Below are 16,080 nucleotides of genomic sequence, written 5' to 3'. Positions count from 1 at the left end.
CAGGGGTCGCTGTGGCGCTGGGCGGCCGAGCGATGGCGGACTACGAGGCGGTGCAGCGCGGGCCGCTGAGGCTGAAGGGCGGCGGAGCGGGGCTGGGGGCCGGCAAACGGTGAGCGGCGGGGAGAGGGGGGAACCGGGAGCCGGGCCGGGGGCTGGGAGCTGAGCGGCGTCTGTCCGCAGGAAGAAGAAGAAAGCGAAGGACAAGGCCAAGATACTGGAGCAGATCGTGAGCAGCAAGAAGCAGGAAGAGGAGAAGAAGCGCGGCCTGGATAAGCGGACCCCGGCGCAAGTGGCCTACGAGAAGATGCAGGAGAAGCGGGTAGGGCCGCACTGCCCCCGGGACGTGGGGCGGGTCGGAACCCCACGGCAATAACTGTGATCTTGTGTCTCCTTCCAGCAAATGGAGAGGATCCTGAAGAAGGCCTCGAAAACACACAAGCAGAGAGTTGAGGTGAGTGGAAGTACCATCAGCTGGGCAGCGCTGTGGGGAGGGCTGCGCTATGGTGAATGCTCCAATTCTGAGCGCTCTGTTCCTTTGCTGTCCCGCAGGATTTCAACAGGCACCTGGACACTCTGACGGAGCACTACGACATCCCCAAAGTCAGCTGGACCAAGTGAACGGGCGGCGTTTCGGGGCCTCGGATCAGGAGTTGTGCTCACACCAAACAGGGCTGCCGTGGAAACCTCCGTATTCATGATACTGAATATTTCATATGTCTTCGGAACATTTATCACCTTGTACTGCCGTATTTCAGTTTCAAAATACTCAACAAAACCTCTTCTTTGGCTGTTGACTTATGGGGTGTTTTTCAGTGCTCAAAGCTGAACCCAATTGCTGTGAGACAACAGGAGAATGTTCCTTTATTTGTCCTATGCCAGCAGCTCTTAGAAGCAGCAGTCTGTGGCAGCATTACATTGTATCAGCTGCTCTTATCAATGGCAGAACTGTGTAATTCCAATCTAAAATCTCTGAGTTGGGGCAGTGGTGTCTGCTGTATTCTACAATCCTTATGTCTTTACTGTAACTTATTAAAAAGCTCCTTTTATCCATTATTTCGGTGCTCCTTTCCCTGCAGTGAGGGTGGTGTGCTGCATGCAGTCTGTATGGCTGCATTTACAGCTCTCACAGGTGATGTGAATCACATCCCAGACCCTCACACACTAATTCAACCCAAGCGTTTTCCCTCTGGTACCGCTGACCCGTCCCGGGGCTCCTCAGCCTTCCTAACTGCGGACTTCAGCCGGCCGCGCACTACTTAACGTCAGCAATCGGTGCCTTAAGTGCTGTTCCGCTGCCGGCGGATCACTGCGCGTATCCCTCCGCGCGGCCGGACCTCGTGCAGCCGCTTCCTACCGGAAGTGGCGGGCGGAAGCGGAAGTCGCTGTGACTGTGATCGGGCGCGGCGGCCCCGGGCGGCGCGATGTCGGCCAGCGCCGTGTACGTGCTGGACCTGAAGGGAAAGGTGAGGCCGCGCTGCGGCTGTGGGCGCCCTTCACCCCGAGCTGCCGAGAGCGTCGGGCCCGTCGTGGGCTCGGCGGGGCCCGGCACCGTGGGGCTCTCTCGGCCTCGCTGCCCCGCGGCCGCCGCTTCCCCTTCCCGCTCGCTGTTTGCCCCGAGCTGTGGGGCGGACCCGCCTTGTCCGAGTCGGGGAGCGGCCCTGCCTGCACAGCCCCGAGCATCACAACTGCGGTCAGTAATATCAGCCCTAATGGGAGGAGGCTTGTCCCAGGAGAGCGGTGTGTTTTTCCATCTTAGAAGTTATTATTATTAGGGTGTGCGTAGCTGTGTGAGGAATAACACTTGGAGATACGACTGCATAGCTTAGGGATTTGCATTCAAATTGCAACATATAATGGCACTTTGGTTTGCGTTTGTAGTATGTATAGACCATTGATTAAAGCTTGATATGTGGGTTTTTCAGTTAAGAGGTATTTTAACTATCCCCTGTGCTGGTCTGGCATGGTAACGTCATCTCTCAAAGGAAAAGTGTAAGGAATTGTTCTGTCCGTAGGTTCTCATCTGTCGAAATTACCGTGGGGATGTGGACATGTCAGAAGTGGAGCATTTTATGCCAATCCTTATGGAAAAGGAAGAAGAGGGAACGCTTTCTCCTATTCTAGCGCATGGAGGAGTTCGTTTCATGTGGATTAAACATAACAACCTCTATCGTATCCTTTGTGCTGCAGGCAGCCTACGTGTGAATCGCTGAATGAATCATAGAATGACTTGGGTTGAAGGCACCAAAAAGATCTTTCAGTTCCAACCCTGCTGCCTCAGCCATGGCTGCCACAAACTAAATCAGGCACCAGATCAGGCTGCCCCTTTTACAATGCTTTTAAAAGCACACTCAGTAAAATGCTTTTCATCACACCATGACTTTGAATGCGTGTTCCTGAACATCCTTTATTAGTTGTTGCAACTTCTAAGAAGAATGCTTGTGTATCACTGGTGTTTTCATTTTTATATAAAGTAGTTCAGGTGAGTGGGAAGTTTTGGATTTAATTCCCATCTATTTTTCAGTGTGATCTAATAAAAATGCATAGAGCTTTCACTTTTTTTTTTTTAAATAGAATCTATACTATTTTTCCTTTATATTTGATTATTTGATAGAAATGTTTTCCTAACCACTAAGAATGGAATTGATATTTTATAACTGAGTAGGCAAAGGATGTGACACAATGCTGTGAGTAGTTGCACATGACCCGAGAACACAGAGGAAAACACTGATGTATGAATAGTGCCATATATAGGTGCTGTGTTGGGTTAAGCATAAATATTTTTTGTAATGATCAGACTTATTTCTTGGGCTCTTTAACCCCCTTTTAATTGAGGTGAGTTTCCTGCTGCTAATCTGGACAGAATGTTTTTAGGAATTATGAGTTTTGTTTTGGTGATTTATTTATTTTTTCCTTTTTTTCTTCCAAACTCTTCTTAGTTATAGGAATACATTCAGAATATGCTGTAGTTCCTCAGCTCATGTCCTTCTTTTTTTCCCTCCCTCTTATTCTTTTTTTTGTTGTTTCAGGTTTTTTCTGAATATTTCAAGGAGTTGGAAGAAGAGAGCATTAGAGATAATTTTGTTATTATTTATGAGTTGTTAGATGAGCTTATGGATTTTGGTTACCCACAAACCACTGATAGTAAAATTTTACAAGAGTAAGTATCAGTCTTTATTGCTCATATTTGTAAAGTCCTTGGGAAACTCTTTGTATTTTGCATGCAAACAAATGTTTTGGGTTCCTCCTCTAGTTATCAAAATATTTAATACTTGATAAAGTATTATAATATCCAACTTATTTATTGATGATGTGTATCTGATACAAAAGACACTTCAGATGTTTCAGAGTATAATTTGTGTTTTTTGTTCTAATTCTGTGCTTATAAAGGTACATCACTCAGGAAGGTCACAAACTTGAAACTGGAGCTCCACGTCCACCTGCCACTGTTACAAATGCTGTTTCATGGAGATCAGAAGGGATAAAATATAGGAAGAATGAAGTGTTCCTGGATGTTATAGAGTCTGTTAACCTTTTGGTGGGTACCTTTTACTTGAACTTTTAATGAGAATTATTAGTAGAAGTCTTGAGAAGAACTTACTGTCTGAAAACCTATGAGGATATAATAAAAAATCAGCCTAACCATAATTAGTGTGCTGGGATGCTGTCTGTCATTGAAACTGACTATCTGTAATGACAGCCAGAAATAAATAATCCTTTACTGGAACTTGTGCTCTGTGCCCAGTAGTCCCAAAGCTGGTTTCCGATGTGTCCTTCCTTCCTTTCTCTTTCAGTCTATTCCCACTTTGTCCTTGGTCTGATTGTACTGTGTTGGATTGGTTGCTCGGAAGAAAAGCATCCATGGAGACCCAGGGCTTGAGGATGGGGTGGGATTGCTGTTTGATCTCATATTGTGTTAGGGCAACCTTTATCTTTCTTTTCATTACCCTTCAGGTTAGTGCCAATGGAAATGTATTACGGAGTGAAATAGTTGGATCCATTAAAATGAGAGTCTTTCTCTCAGGAATGCCAGAGCTCCGCCTTGGTTTAAATGACAAAGTTCTCTTTGATAACACAGGCCGTGAGTATTTCAGCAATATCTTTGAAATTGTGATGGGTGTTCTCTGCAAGATTTGGTGAGGTTCAAGTGAAAAGATTGATTTTGTGATGAAAATACTTGTTTAGTCAATGTAGAAAACCAGGTTAGGTCTTGTGTGGCAATACCAAGAGAAGATGGGATACCACAGTGAACATGGTAACCATCTGGGCTTCACTGCCTCTTCTGCTGGGACTTTTGGAGTCTTAGAAAAAATACTGGGCTAAACCCAGGTGTGGAGGATATCAGCAGGCATCTGCTTTGCTATATAATGCTCTGATGTGACTTCAGATGCAATGAGAGCAGTGATTTGAAATCTTGGCATGTGTGTTTTCTGATAGGTGGCAAAAGTAAATCAGTAGAACTGGAAGATGTGAAGTTCCATCAGTGTGTTCGTCTCTCTCGATTTGAAAATGACAGGACGATTTCTTTCATCCCACCTGATGGAGAGTTTGAACTCATGTCCTATCGCCTCAATACCCACGTAAGTCTGGATGTTTGGGTCTGAACCATAGAAGTTTTTTATGAGAATAATCTAGCCTGTAGGTAGAATTGCTGATGACTTTCCCGTGATGTGTTTTGTTTTTTCTTTAAGTATGGGCAGCATAGTAGTTGTGAAGTCAACCATTAGTAGTAACGCTTTGTGCTTGCTGTTTTTGGAGGAAGTAAGAATGAGGTTAGGAATAACTTGGCAGTAAGTCTCTTATCTTTTCAACTTCTATTGAAACTATTTTAAAAGCATGAATTAGTTCATTTTTAAGCTAACAATGCAATAAAATTAGTGTGGCAATTTATTGTGCTTGACAGTGTTAATTTGTTAGCTAAATATTTCTTGGAGTATATTAACATACCATATTCCTGGCTCCTCAAGGTAGCAGCTGCTGTATAAGTTAACATTCCTTTAGAAAAGAAAATATTTAGCAAAGAGGAAATGTTTAATTGTCAGCTGTGACAGGAGACCAGCAAAACAGTTACAGAAAACAAAACAAAAAGACCTGCACATACGTGGAGATGTGTTTGACAACTGAAGATGTTAGAAACTAATCTGAGAAATACTTCTTTCTTTTTTTTCCCCCCCTCGATGCCTGCCATTTTTTAGCCACATTTTGCTTGTATGTCAGTGCTTACTTACAGAATTAATGTATTCAGTGTAGATTTGTGAGGAAATTACAATTTTGTGCACATGCCAAAGTAAAATCTACAGTTGTAAAATATCTTTCCCATCAGGTAAAGCCACTGATCTGGATTGAGTCTGTGATTGAAAAACATTCCCACAGCCGCATCGAGTACATGATCAAGGTCAGAAGTACTAAAATTATTATGGCTGGTTTGTCTTTTGTTTGTTCTCAGTACTTGACCAGCAGTGCATTCCTGCTTACACAAACACCTACTATTTCCCTGGGATTTGTGTCTTTTTAGTGAAGTTCATTTGTGTTAATGTTCTGTATTGTGCTGTTTCTCAGTAGATTGTGGTAGAGGGAAATTATCTCACAGCTCTCTGAATTTACATGTGTAGTGTATGTGCTTAGAGATGTGATTTTTTTAATTTTTTTTCTCACTTTTCGTTAGGCAAAAAGTCAGTTTAAACGTAGATCGACTGCCAACAATGTGGAGATTCACATTCCAGTTCCAAATGATGCGGATTCGCCAAAGTTTAAAACCACTGTTGGAAGTGTCAAATGGGTTCCAGAGAACAGTGAAATTGTCTGGTCCATCAAGTCTTTTCCAGTAAGTGCTATTTTTAGTCTTCTCACCCAATAGTACAATAATTACTTAAAGTTAATGGTTTATGACTCAGCCTAAGGCAAATTCTAAAAGCATCAAATGCTCCATAGTGATAGTACAGCTACCATGCTATGTGATGAAAATGGTCAGAAATAAAGCCGAACTTCTAATGTTCTCGTTGAGGATAAGACCAGAGGAAGATGAATTATGCCTCAAACTGGTCTTAAGTTGATCTGTATTTAAAAGCAACAAAACAAACAAAAACCAAACACCACTATTTTAAAATAAAAACAGGTACTTCCTTCTAAGCCCTAGAAAAGAATGTGAAGTGATTAATGCAGTTCATCAATTTGATATTTTGCATAGAAAATCACTTGTATTGTTGGAAGCTTTTCTTGTTTCAAGAAAAAAAAAATGTTCTTTTTTTGTAAGGGTGGAAAAGAATATCTGATGAGGGCTCACTTTGGACTTCCAAGTGTTGAAGCTGAAGACAAGGAAGGGAAACCTCCCATTAGTGTCAAATTTGAGATTCCATATTTCACCACTTCAGGAATCCAGGTTGGTAGTTGAAAACAAATACAGAAGGAGGCTGTGTGCTAGGCTCCTGACACACAAGCTGATGCAGCCCAGCTTTGTAGCTTTGTCTGCCTCGTTCCTTGGTTTGGTGTAATTTTTGCTGTGTAATTGTTCCATGGTTTGGTGTCATTTTGCTGTTGTTTTTGTCCTGCTTTTCCTGGCTGTCACTGTCTCATTCACAAACATCTTCCTGCCTTTCACTTTGAAATACCAAAAGTGTTTCTTTATTACTGAGGCAAGTCTGATTTTTTTGTTTGTTTGTTTGTTTTATTTTATTTTTCCCGGCTTTAAGGGAATCTTGTAAAGAGAATGATAGGACTGGCTGCATTATTTCATATGGAAAGCACACTGTTAATGCAAGTGACGACAGTTTATTTAAATCTAAAGTTTTGCACATCTAGATAATTTCTGTTATTATTATCCATAGAGTATGCCATATGTTTCCATATATCTATCTGTATCTATTTATACCATATATATCCATATATCATCAGCGATGATCTATATTTATAGATCATCACTGCCCACCCAGTCATCCCTGATTTCATTTTATTTTTTGCTAAACAATGCTTGGCTGACACGGGAGATTCATATTTAACGTTTCTTTCTTCCCAGGTTCGATACTTAAAGATAATTGAGAAGAGTGGCTATCAGGCTCTCCCATGGGTTCGTTACATTACCCAGAATGGAGGTAAATTGAAAGCAATGAACTATAAACATAATCTCTGTCTTAATGTATTTTATTTCTCCAGCATGCACCAACAAATTGAAGATATGAGCAAACTGTTCTTGTGTTTCAGTATTAAACACTGCAGAATATGTACATGACATTAATGCTTGCTGATTTTTCTAGTCTTTTTTTTTTTTTTACTCAACTATCTTATTGAAATGCTCATTTAAACAGCATTGTTGTTCAATGAATGTGACTTTCATTATGAAATACTTAAATCTGGGGAGGAATATGAATTAAAAGAGAACTGATTCGTACATATCATTTTGCTGGCTTTGGGCTGGCTAAGATACTGTCTGCTAAGAACTACCAGGTCTGCTAAAGGAAAAGAAAAAACAAACCAATTTATTCTGCTGCTTTTCATTATTACTCGTTTCGCTATTCAGACTGCTTTTGCTGTTCCTGGCTTGGAAGCTTGTAATTATCTTAATTGCTTTAAAGCCCGTGTTCTTGGTTATTCTACATCAAGATCTGATCATTTCTGATCATTTCATCCCAGTTTGCTCATCTATGTTACTGAGATTAGTGAAAGGCAGTGTACTAAAACTGGTTTTATTTTTGTTATTCCTTTACAGACTACCAGCTTCGAACACAGTAAGACACCTTGCAGGCACCACAGATGACAACACTTCAGGCCTAGGATTTGTTTGCAGAAGCTTCTGTGGTACTGAGAGCTGTGAATGTTGTTGCCAAGGGTCTTGTCTCTGCAAACTTGGATTGGGCAAGAGAAAGATGGGAAATTTACCATTTTCAATAATGTGTTTGAGCATTTGAACCATTAGTATTGATTGTGTGAATATTTATTTCATTCTTAGAACATGCTGATCTTGCTGCTAAAAGCTAATTACATTAGTAGTAGCCGTTACCTTGAGGAGCCAGGAATACAGAATGAACCTTGAGAATGTCTTGTCAATGCCTTGTCCATTGTATTCACAGTTTTTAGTGTTTGTATTTTAGGATCTTTAAAGACTTTACCTGACAAAACAGGGAGACAATTGTGCAATTACCTGACTGCTTAACAGTGAGTTGTATTTAGCCCAAGGTATTTATTATTGTTGTTCCGGGCATATGGGTGCCTTAACTCATTCAGAGCTCTGTTAACTTAAGACATTTTACAAAATCTGAGCTGAAATTATCAGGAGTCCAAAAATACACTTTGCTCTTCTTTACATGGTGTCAAACCAATTCATCTGACAGAACAAGCTGTGGGCTTGTGTATAAATAAGTAGGTGTGTTGGAGGCCAAGGTGTCTGAGAACAAAAGATTGTGGGAAGTGTCTGTGAGAACATCTCTGGGGAAGCATGATGATTGCTAGTTCACGTGAGCTGAGGTGCACACTGAAGAGTTTCAACCCTGTTATACTCCTTGGGTGTGAAAACCCTACGCCAATTAACTAGCATGTGCTTTTTCTTTATTTCTATTTGTAATACAAATATAAAACTATAAAGTGTAAGTCTTTAATTTAAAAAAAAAAAAAAAAAGACTGATTTTGGCAGCCATAAAATCTGGTGGGAAGGCTTTATAATTTTCTTTATTATTATTACCCTTCCTGGATAAGCAATATAATCCTGCCTATTCTTGACAGTTGATTGTTGTTTACAAAGAAGCTGATGGAAATATCATTTCTGTTTTTCAGGCTTGCTGCCTTCTTCATTTAGGGCAAATCTCTTTTTTTTTGCTGTAACTTGCTAGAATTGCTTAACTTTATTTGCCCTGAAGAGGTTGCTGTCGTAGTCTCCTCCATTTGTAAGCAATTATTCTTAGAACTCTCTGGCAGAATGGACAACAGGTGAGGATGTTATATGTAAAGGTATTATTTTTTTTTACATGCTGTTTCATTTTTCTGAGAAGCTGAGGTTCATTTGGATGTACATACTTTGATTTCAGAAAAAGAAGTTAACAGCTATCAGTATTTTCTTTGAACAGGTTTTGGAATGGTTTGGTTTCTATTTAGTACTCGAGGCAGATGCTAAATTTAAGCCATTCAAAGCTAAAGATGTGGTGCATATACTGTGTGCAAGGTTCTCCACACTACCTTCTTGACGGTTCTTGACTCTCTCACAAGGTTGAAAAGATATTGTCCCCACTGAATCCTTGTAGACTGTCTATCTACCTTTGTATACAATGTGTATGATTAGTAAAATGAATAAATCATCTGAGTTCCACTGAAAGGCAGCTGCTGTAGTGCTACAGAAAGATCAGCCTCAGAAGTGACTGATGGCTGCAGGCCCTGTGCAGCAGCAAGGCAGTGAGCTGACTGGGCTGCGCTCGGCGTGGATGTGTATTTTCTGGGGTGGGATGACTGTGACCCCAACAAGCTGGATGTCGAAACAAATCATCTTGTTCGAAGTTTTGGTTCCACTGCTCATTTTCATTTGAACCATTGAGCTTATGACTGGATTAAACATTTTATATTAAAACTGTAACTGGTTGACAAATCACTTTTCCTGGTGGCTCCATTCTTCACAATGTTTATTCTGATTATTTGCATGTAAAATGTGACTCTCAAAAGCTCCATTTGTTTTCCTGTTGAAGGATGTATCTTGCAGACCAGTGTTTTTCTTATATCTTGCAGCAGTTTGAGTTGGCTTTGATGGTGAGGTATCAGCCCTATTGGTCCGGGAACTAATAAAGGGACAAGAAAACTTAATTGCACATCACTCCCTCTTTTTTTTTTTCCCCACTTTGAACTACAGTAATATGCAGCCTCTAATCCTGGTGTGCCTTCAGTTAGTCCAACACGAGGCTTGGGTAAGTGGAACTGAGCTTCACAGAAGTTCCTGATTTGTTTTTTAAATACAGAGAAATTTTGCTGTGCTTTCACTCTCTGCAGAATTGTGCACCATAGAAACAGTGTTCATGAACAGCTAATACTGTAGAAAGGGGGGAGGGGAACAAAGAAAACAATAAAAAATGAAAACCAACTTCGTTATTAAGATGTGGGGTCCCAGTATGCATAGAAAGGCAGAAATAGAGGCATGAATTCTTGTTCAAGGAGTAACTTCTAATTGGTAAAGTAGTTTCGTTCTTAGAGCAGCTGCTAACTTTGTTATCGTGGTGGCTTCTGCTCTCTACCTGATGTGGGGAAAATGTAAATTTGATGGTCTGCCAACGTTACACACAACTGCCTGATATAGAATGCTCTGTGAAGGTGATTTGCATGATTCTGCTTACACGGTGAGATATCGCCTCGGTGTCCTCAGCTCGGGGTGATTTTGTCACTGTCTAACCTGGAAGGTTGAACTCCTTAAGGGGCTCTGAAAACAAATCTGTTCGTAGTACAAAGCCACCAGTGTGGAGATGTTCTTTGCAGTCTGGGTTTTGCAGTGCACTGTGAAGTAGGTTGTTTTTTGTCAGTAAGATGAAGTGTGTTTTCCCTGCTCTATCCTTAGCACGGGACAGCTCAGAGTGCTTCAAGGGTTACGAAGCCTTTTCCTCCTGCAAGGCATGCAAAGCTGCAACTTCATATGCCTGCTATTTAATTGATAAAGTTATTTAGCAGCGCATCGAGGTTTGTCAGCAGCACTTCCCCACTGGAGTCAGTAGGTGTCTTACTTCTGCAGCAGTCTGTATGTGTATCCACTGTCTCAAAAGAGGATCCAGCAGCCCGCTGTGGTTCGGTGGTTTGTTTCTAAACGCCGGTGCTGCCAGTAGGTGGCATTCTGAGCACACAGCGTGTTCTGAGCCATCGCTTTCCAGTAATGATCAGAAACAGACGCAGTGAAACGGTGTGTGCTGATGTATGCTTTGGGTTGGAAGGTATAACTATATTAAAGAAACAAACCCACACTGCAGCATGGTGGGGTTGTTTTGTGTGGTTTTTTGTGTTTGTTTTGTTTTCTGAATTTCAGCAACTTCAGTTTGTCTGTTTTCAAATTGTCATTTCTTCCTGTTGCTCCCATGTGCCCAATGCTACCACCCAGCGCCGAGGGCAGCAGCACGATGGGTGCTGCAGAAGAGCTGCTTGGTGCTGTGTGCCACTGTTGGACTGCAGCACTGCTGCAGAGGAGCTCAGTGGTCTGAGGTTCCACCTCTGTGTGCTCACAGCTTCAGGAATCAGCAGCTGCTCCGTGAGCCCCTCTGTAAAGTGCAAAGCAGCATCTTCTATTCACTTGATTCCCCCCACACCCAGTGAAAACAGAGTTCTGTTGTAGTGAAAGAAGCCGCAGCCTATCTATCTCCCTGACAAACAGAATAGCACTGCTAGAAAAGCTTTATTCCCCCTCAGTATTTTAGGTGGGGTTCTGTCGCTGTTTCTCTCTTGCATGTTTCTACCCCTCCTTCCTTGCTGCCACCCCTTTTTGCCTCTGCTGTTCCCTTCATGTACTTCCTGCCCCTGATCTGCGCTGACCTTGTCAATAAAACCTTCTGACAAAGAGATAATGGGGCTTTACCCATGGTGGGTTTGCTCAGGCTGAGGGATTGCACCTGCTTATTTCTGACTTCAGAGTCCGTGATGAGAAATGGGCTAAACCTTGGCACCTCTGTCTCTCCCACATGCCAAATGCAGTGTGTTGCAATCCGTTTGCTGTTGTTTTCTCTGTGGTTGACACCCACCGCTGTTTGTCATTGCAGCAGCTGTGGCATGACGAGGGGTGATGGCCTCAGTGCTGAGGGACAGCAAGGGCGATCTTAATTGCAGCGGTAATTAATTATACAGCAGCTTTGTTTGCACTACAGGATGGATGGTTGTAACACTTCTTCCAACGAATTCTGTGTAATGCAGAATGTTACACAGGTCATGCACAGATGAACCCGTTTCTCCTGTAGCTGGGGTGTGTTGCCATGACTCGGTTGTGGAAGCAGAGTCTGCGTCAACCAAACTACCTGTACCTGGGAGGCTCCCTGCTGCAGTCACCTCACTGTTATCAGTCTGAAGGGTAAAGTCTTTGTGCACCAATGTGTTTCTGCTCTCCCTGGGTCTATGTGTGGCTGTGGGCCTCTCCCCCAAGGGCAGCCTTTGGGTTGCATTGTCCTGCGTTCCCTGTACCCAGCTCATAAACAGAACAATGGGCTGATGGGTTCTTAAAGACAGGCCTTGTATCACAGTGTGCCTTCTCCCCCCTCCACCTTTGTGGGTGCTGGCAGGCCAGCTGGACCCAAAGCCTTTGTTGATGTGCTCAGTGCCTCCAGGCCCATTGCTTGCCCTAGCAGTTGGTAACGTTGAACTGATGCCTTTCAGTGTCCAAAATATTGTGGACAGGGATGGCAGAAGTCTGCACAGCCCATTGCAGCTCAAACAGCTGAGCAGCAGCACGAGGAGCACAGCTCCCAAAGCAGAGTGCTGGGCTGCAGCCTGTTCTGCAGAACGTTGTGCAAGCTTACTTCAGATCTTGGCTGTGGATTTGTACCTTGGATCAAAGTTTTCTTGCAGGCTCTTCTCCAATATAAAGCAAGGAAACGTAAAACAACAAATATCTGGTGAAATCCAAACACAATCTGCTCTATGTTATGCTACAAAAATGAATGAACTCTGCCTCCCACCCTCTCCCACTGTGACTTGCTGTGAATAAGCGCTGCTCGAAGGAAACCATGGTGAGGGTTCTGCCTCCTTCCAACAGGAACAGCTGAGAAAGGCTCAGCAATGCTCCTCCAGGTGGGACTGCGGGTTACTGGGGCAGGGGCAGCACAGAGCTAAGCCCAGATACTCAATTATAAGGTTTTAAAAGTAATTAGCTGTAAGACTTTTTAATTCTATCCTTTGTAAGGACACACTGTCCTTTATAAAGACAGAAGATATATTCTATGCACCTCATGTGTATTCAGCTCTCCTTCATATGACACTTTCTCAAGTTGTGCCCATTAAGGTGGGTGTTGCACCATGGATTGCGAAGGACAGACAAATATTTGGGCAGACCAGGCTGAATTTATCAGTTAGGGATAACAAATCTTAAAGCCATTGAGTTACAGGTCTGTGTACCCATCCAAGCTGCTTAGACTGGAAGGAAAACTGTGGAGCAGCTCCTCGTGCTTTTTAATCCTAAAACATTAAGAGTCTAAAATGGAAGAGGAGTACATTTAGAACTGATAGAACAAGAGAAATCAGTGTAAAACTGCTCATTCTCACAGTGTTGGTTTGGGAAGGAACACAGTGAAACACTGCGCTGGAGCAGCAGTGAAGTCCTCTGCTGACAGAGCTGCGCCATCCAGCCCCCAACCAACCCCAACCACCAGCAAGTGCACGGCCACAGGACCTGTGTTTATTTTCCTTCTTGCTTATTTATTGAAATAAAAGCACAAGGCAGAGTGCTCTACAATTGTTAAAGTTTCCGAGAGGTCACAAGGGTCCCAGATAACATTAGCAGCTCGATGCGATGTTGTCCTTTTGTGTTATCAACAGGAAACATCTTTACCAGCACAGGAACTACAGCTTTGTAATTGGCCTGGTGTGAGAACATGACAGCGTTTTCTCATCCTATCAGGACTCGGATATTTTGGGAGCTGGTATATAAGGCGCACAGCACACAGTGTCTCTTGGACATTAGGAACAGGTTCATGTGAGAAATCAGTGTGCTTTGCTATTTTAGTAGTTGCTATAGTTGCAGCATAAATGATTTTTTTTTCTGGCCCAGCACGGTTCAGGGCAAATCTTCTTTATAGTTTGTATGTATATTTTTATTATTTGAGCACAGATGGATGTATTTAAAATAATTAACATAGTGATACAGGTCTTGTAAAGAAGCCTTTAGCAAATAAAAAGCAAAGCCCTATATCGTATAAATGGAGGCCTTGGTGAGCTTTTGTTAAATGCTCACAGACTTCTATGGTGTGGGACTGAGCTCCATCCAAGCCCATTTCAGATTCCTCCAGATGATAAAAGTGCTCTGGTTGGTCTCTGTAATAAGAAGCACTCATTGCGCCGAGCGATCTGTGTTGAAAGGAATGGCCCTTGTGGCAAAGAGTCCCATAACTCTCCGATGAGTGCGAGATCAGAGTCAGCAGCACTTAATGGAGCTGTGAAGAGCTGAGCGGGAAGGTGGCCAATAGCCCAATTAATATTCTATAAAGAATTACAGCACTCCGATGACAGCAAACCTCATTTGGACCACGTGACAAAGCTGCAGTGTTTTTTCCATAGCTGCCATCACTGTTTGGATCCAAAGTAACCGTAACCACTGAAAAGGAGGAACAACAGTAAACCCAGCAGCTGTAGCCCAAGGTGCGTCCTGGGAAGCATATAATGGAAGAGTCTGATAAAGAAGAGCCTCTTTGTAATTCTCCAGCTTCATCTTCAACTAAAGTGAAACGGGTCAGATTTTGCCAGAAATTTCCTTCAGTATCTCTCAAGTTCAGAAATGTTGTTATTTCTATACAGCAAAAGCTTTGGTAGGGGTGGGTGAAGGAATCACTTTGTTCTTGAAAAGACTGATGGAGTGCGAGAAAAGCAAGTTGACATTTTGCTTTCATTCTCCAGCACAAAACCCTCCGCTCCTTTCAGCTCTCTGCAGCTCTCAGTCTCACCACCTCCATGGGTACCAGCAGCACCCCGTGCCATCCTCCTCCCATCAGAGGGAGCTGCAATGGCTCAAAACTTCTATCCCCAGACTTCTCTCTGTGTGTGATGTCAAAACCCCAAAATATTGAGGTCTGATGACAACAGGAGTTATTTCTGCAGGTCTGACACACTGCAGGGACGGATGGATTGTGGGCTCTCTTTTCCTGTCTTGCTCATTCCTGCATCATGCTGGCAGAGATGGTGGGAAGGAGAGAATGTTTTGGTCCTTTCTGAAGTAACTGAGCTCTGCTGTGATGAAGCAACTCTTTTTTCCAAGCACTGCTTTGTGATGGTATGGCCAGAGGAACTGTGATTAATAATGTGATTTTTCTTGTATAAAACAACTTTTTTTTTTTCTTTTCTGCAGGGAAGGAACACAAATGCAGCAACAAAAAGCAGCAGCTGTAATGTTTGTAAGACATAGAGTTTGTTTCCAGCATAGTGTGTGTGTCCATGTGCATGTGCTGCATCCAACAGAGCTGATGAGGAGCTCAGAGCTCCCTGCATGGAGTTGGGGCACCTCCAGGAGATGCAGCACAAAGACCATTATGAGCAGTGAGTTGTGAGCAACACTGCACTACAAATAACCATACCTTGTGCCTCCAAAGCTTCAGAGTAATCCTTCCTAGAAGGTTTTTTCCTCGCTGAGCTCATCAAAGCTGAGCCTTCGCAGGAACTGCACACCTCCACACTCAGCGGGGCTTCCTGCAGCACCCTGGGACATCCCCAAGCTGCCAACGTGGGCAGAAGAGCACCCGGGGAACTCTCACCAGTGTTTCCTGTGCTGATCCTGGTGAGAGCAGCGGCCATACGAGGACGTGGAGGCTCAGGAGATGCCCTATCCCACCCCACTGTGCAGCTGGTACAAGAAATGTGCTGCTTCCTCCTGCTCCATTCAAATAAACACATCACAGTTGGGAATTCCAGCTCTGTTTCAGGCTGAATACCAGCTATCTTCTCCTTCCCCCCTCCAGGACAGTGGTTACCTGCCTTTGGCCACATGGGACAGAAGCTGTTCTTTGTGTTGCATGAAGCATGCTGGTCTCCTGGCTCCTGACCATTTCTTCTCCATTCCATAAGCATGAGAGTGATTATCAGTATTGCAGTTGCTTTTCCCTTCATCTATTGTGCATTTCTCTGTGGTTCAACATCTTATCAGCCATGTAGTGACAGCCTCCAGTCCAGAGCCATTAAAAGCTTCTTCAGCAGGAGAAAGGCTCCGAGCCCAGTGTTGTGGCTGTGGGGCCCACTCAGGATTCAGCAGGTGTCAGTCACAACAGACATCCACCATGACAAGGAGGGCACCACGGTGATGTGAGCTTATTTGCAGAGCTGGTTTCTGCACCACACACAGCTCTACAATGCAGAGCCTGAAGGACTCAGGACAAACCCAATGGAGACTGAGGAATGGGGCATGGCCAAGCAAAGGGCAGCTTTTGTTGGAACACTGCAAACCTGGCT

General features: G+C 43.3%; 2 protein-coding genes and 2 long non-coding RNA genes across 5 annotated transcripts; all 4 read left to right on the top strand.

The window, feature by feature from the left end:
* The first annotated feature begins 8 nt into the window (after nt 1-8).
* FAM32A (family with sequence similarity 32 member A) lies at nt 9-1,053 on the top strand. Its single transcript, XM_015886400.3, has 4 exons — nt 9-109; nt 181-319; nt 398-451; nt 550-1,053. The coding sequence occupies exons 1-4, from the start codon at nt 33-35 to the stop codon at nt 616-618; spliced, it is 339 nt and encodes a 112-aa protein (XP_015741886.1). The 5' UTR covers nt 9-32; the 3' UTR covers nt 619-1,053.
* A 308-nt stretch (nt 1,054-1,361) lies between these two features.
* On the top strand, nt 1,362-9,565 carry AP1M1 (adaptor related protein complex 1 subunit mu 1). 2 transcript variants are annotated; one of them, XM_015886394.3, is made up of 12 exons: nt 1,362-1,463; nt 2,013-2,169; nt 2,412-2,479; nt 3,027-3,157; nt 3,388-3,535; nt 3,952-4,078; nt 4,435-4,577; nt 5,321-5,392; nt 5,663-5,821; nt 6,251-6,376; nt 7,010-7,085; nt 7,700-9,565. In XM_015886394.3, exons 1-12 carry the CDS (start codon nt 1,422-1,424, stop codon nt 7,720-7,722), a joined length of 1,272 nt encoding a protein of 423 aa, XP_015741880.1. In that variant the 5' UTR covers nt 1,362-1,421; the 3' UTR covers nt 7,723-9,565. The 2 variants fall into 2 exon arrangements, with proteins under 2 accessions (XP_015741880.1, XP_085374035.1); XM_085517909.1 differs by lacking the exons at nt 1,362-1,463; nt 2,013-2,169 and having other exon boundaries at nt 2,457-2,481; nt 3,028-3,157.
* A 174-nt stretch (nt 9,566-9,739) lies between these two features.
* Nucleotides 9,740-10,915, top strand: LOC146758169 (uncharacterized). Its single transcript, XR_014935101.1, has 2 exons — nt 9,740-9,875; nt 10,517-10,915. It is a non-coding gene; the product is annotated as an uncharacterized LOC146758169 (long non-coding RNA).
* Nucleotides 10,916-13,491: 2,576 nt separating this feature from the next.
* Nucleotides 13,492-15,109, top strand: LOC146758168 (uncharacterized). Its single transcript, XR_014935102.1, has 3 exons — nt 13,492-13,621; nt 14,203-14,283; nt 14,987-15,109. It is a non-coding gene; the product is annotated as an uncharacterized LOC146758168 (long non-coding RNA).
* The last annotated feature ends 971 nt before the right edge of the window (nt 15,110-16,080 follow it).

Source organism: Coturnix japonica, chromosome 16 (genome assembly GCF_054131305.1).
Source record: "Coturnix japonica strain WE chromosome 16, WE-NBRP24, whole genome shotgun sequence".
NCBI classification, from domain to species: domain Eukaryota; kingdom Metazoa; phylum Chordata; class Aves; order Galliformes; family Phasianidae; genus Coturnix; species Coturnix japonica.
The sequence above is the reverse complement of the archived record's forward strand: the minus strand, read 5'-3'. Positions and strand labels throughout refer to the sequence as shown.

Coding starts and splice junctions, on each gene's coding strand:
- FAM32A (XM_015886400.3), top strand. CDS start 33: ATGGCGGACTACGAGGCGGTGCAGCGCGGGCCGCTGAGGCTGAAGGGC. Junction 110..180: donor GGGCTGGGGGCCGGCAAACG/GTGAGCGGCGGG, acceptor GTCTGTCCGCAG/GAAGAAGAAGAAAGCGAAGG. Junction 320..397: donor AGAAGATGCAGGAGAAGCGG/GTAGGGCCGCAC, acceptor GTCTCCTTCCAG/CAAATGGAGAGGATCCTGAA.
- AP1M1 (XM_015886394.3), top strand. CDS start 1,422: ATGTCGGCCAGCGCCGTGTACGTGCTGGACCTGAAGGGAAAG. Junction 4,079..4,434: donor TCTCTTTGATAACACAGGCC/GTGAGTATTTCA, acceptor GTTTTCTGATAG/GTGGCAAAAGTAAATCAGTA. Junction 4,578..5,320: donor CCTATCGCCTCAATACCCAC/GTAAGTCTGGAT, acceptor CTTTCCCATCAG/GTAAAGCCACTGATCTGGAT.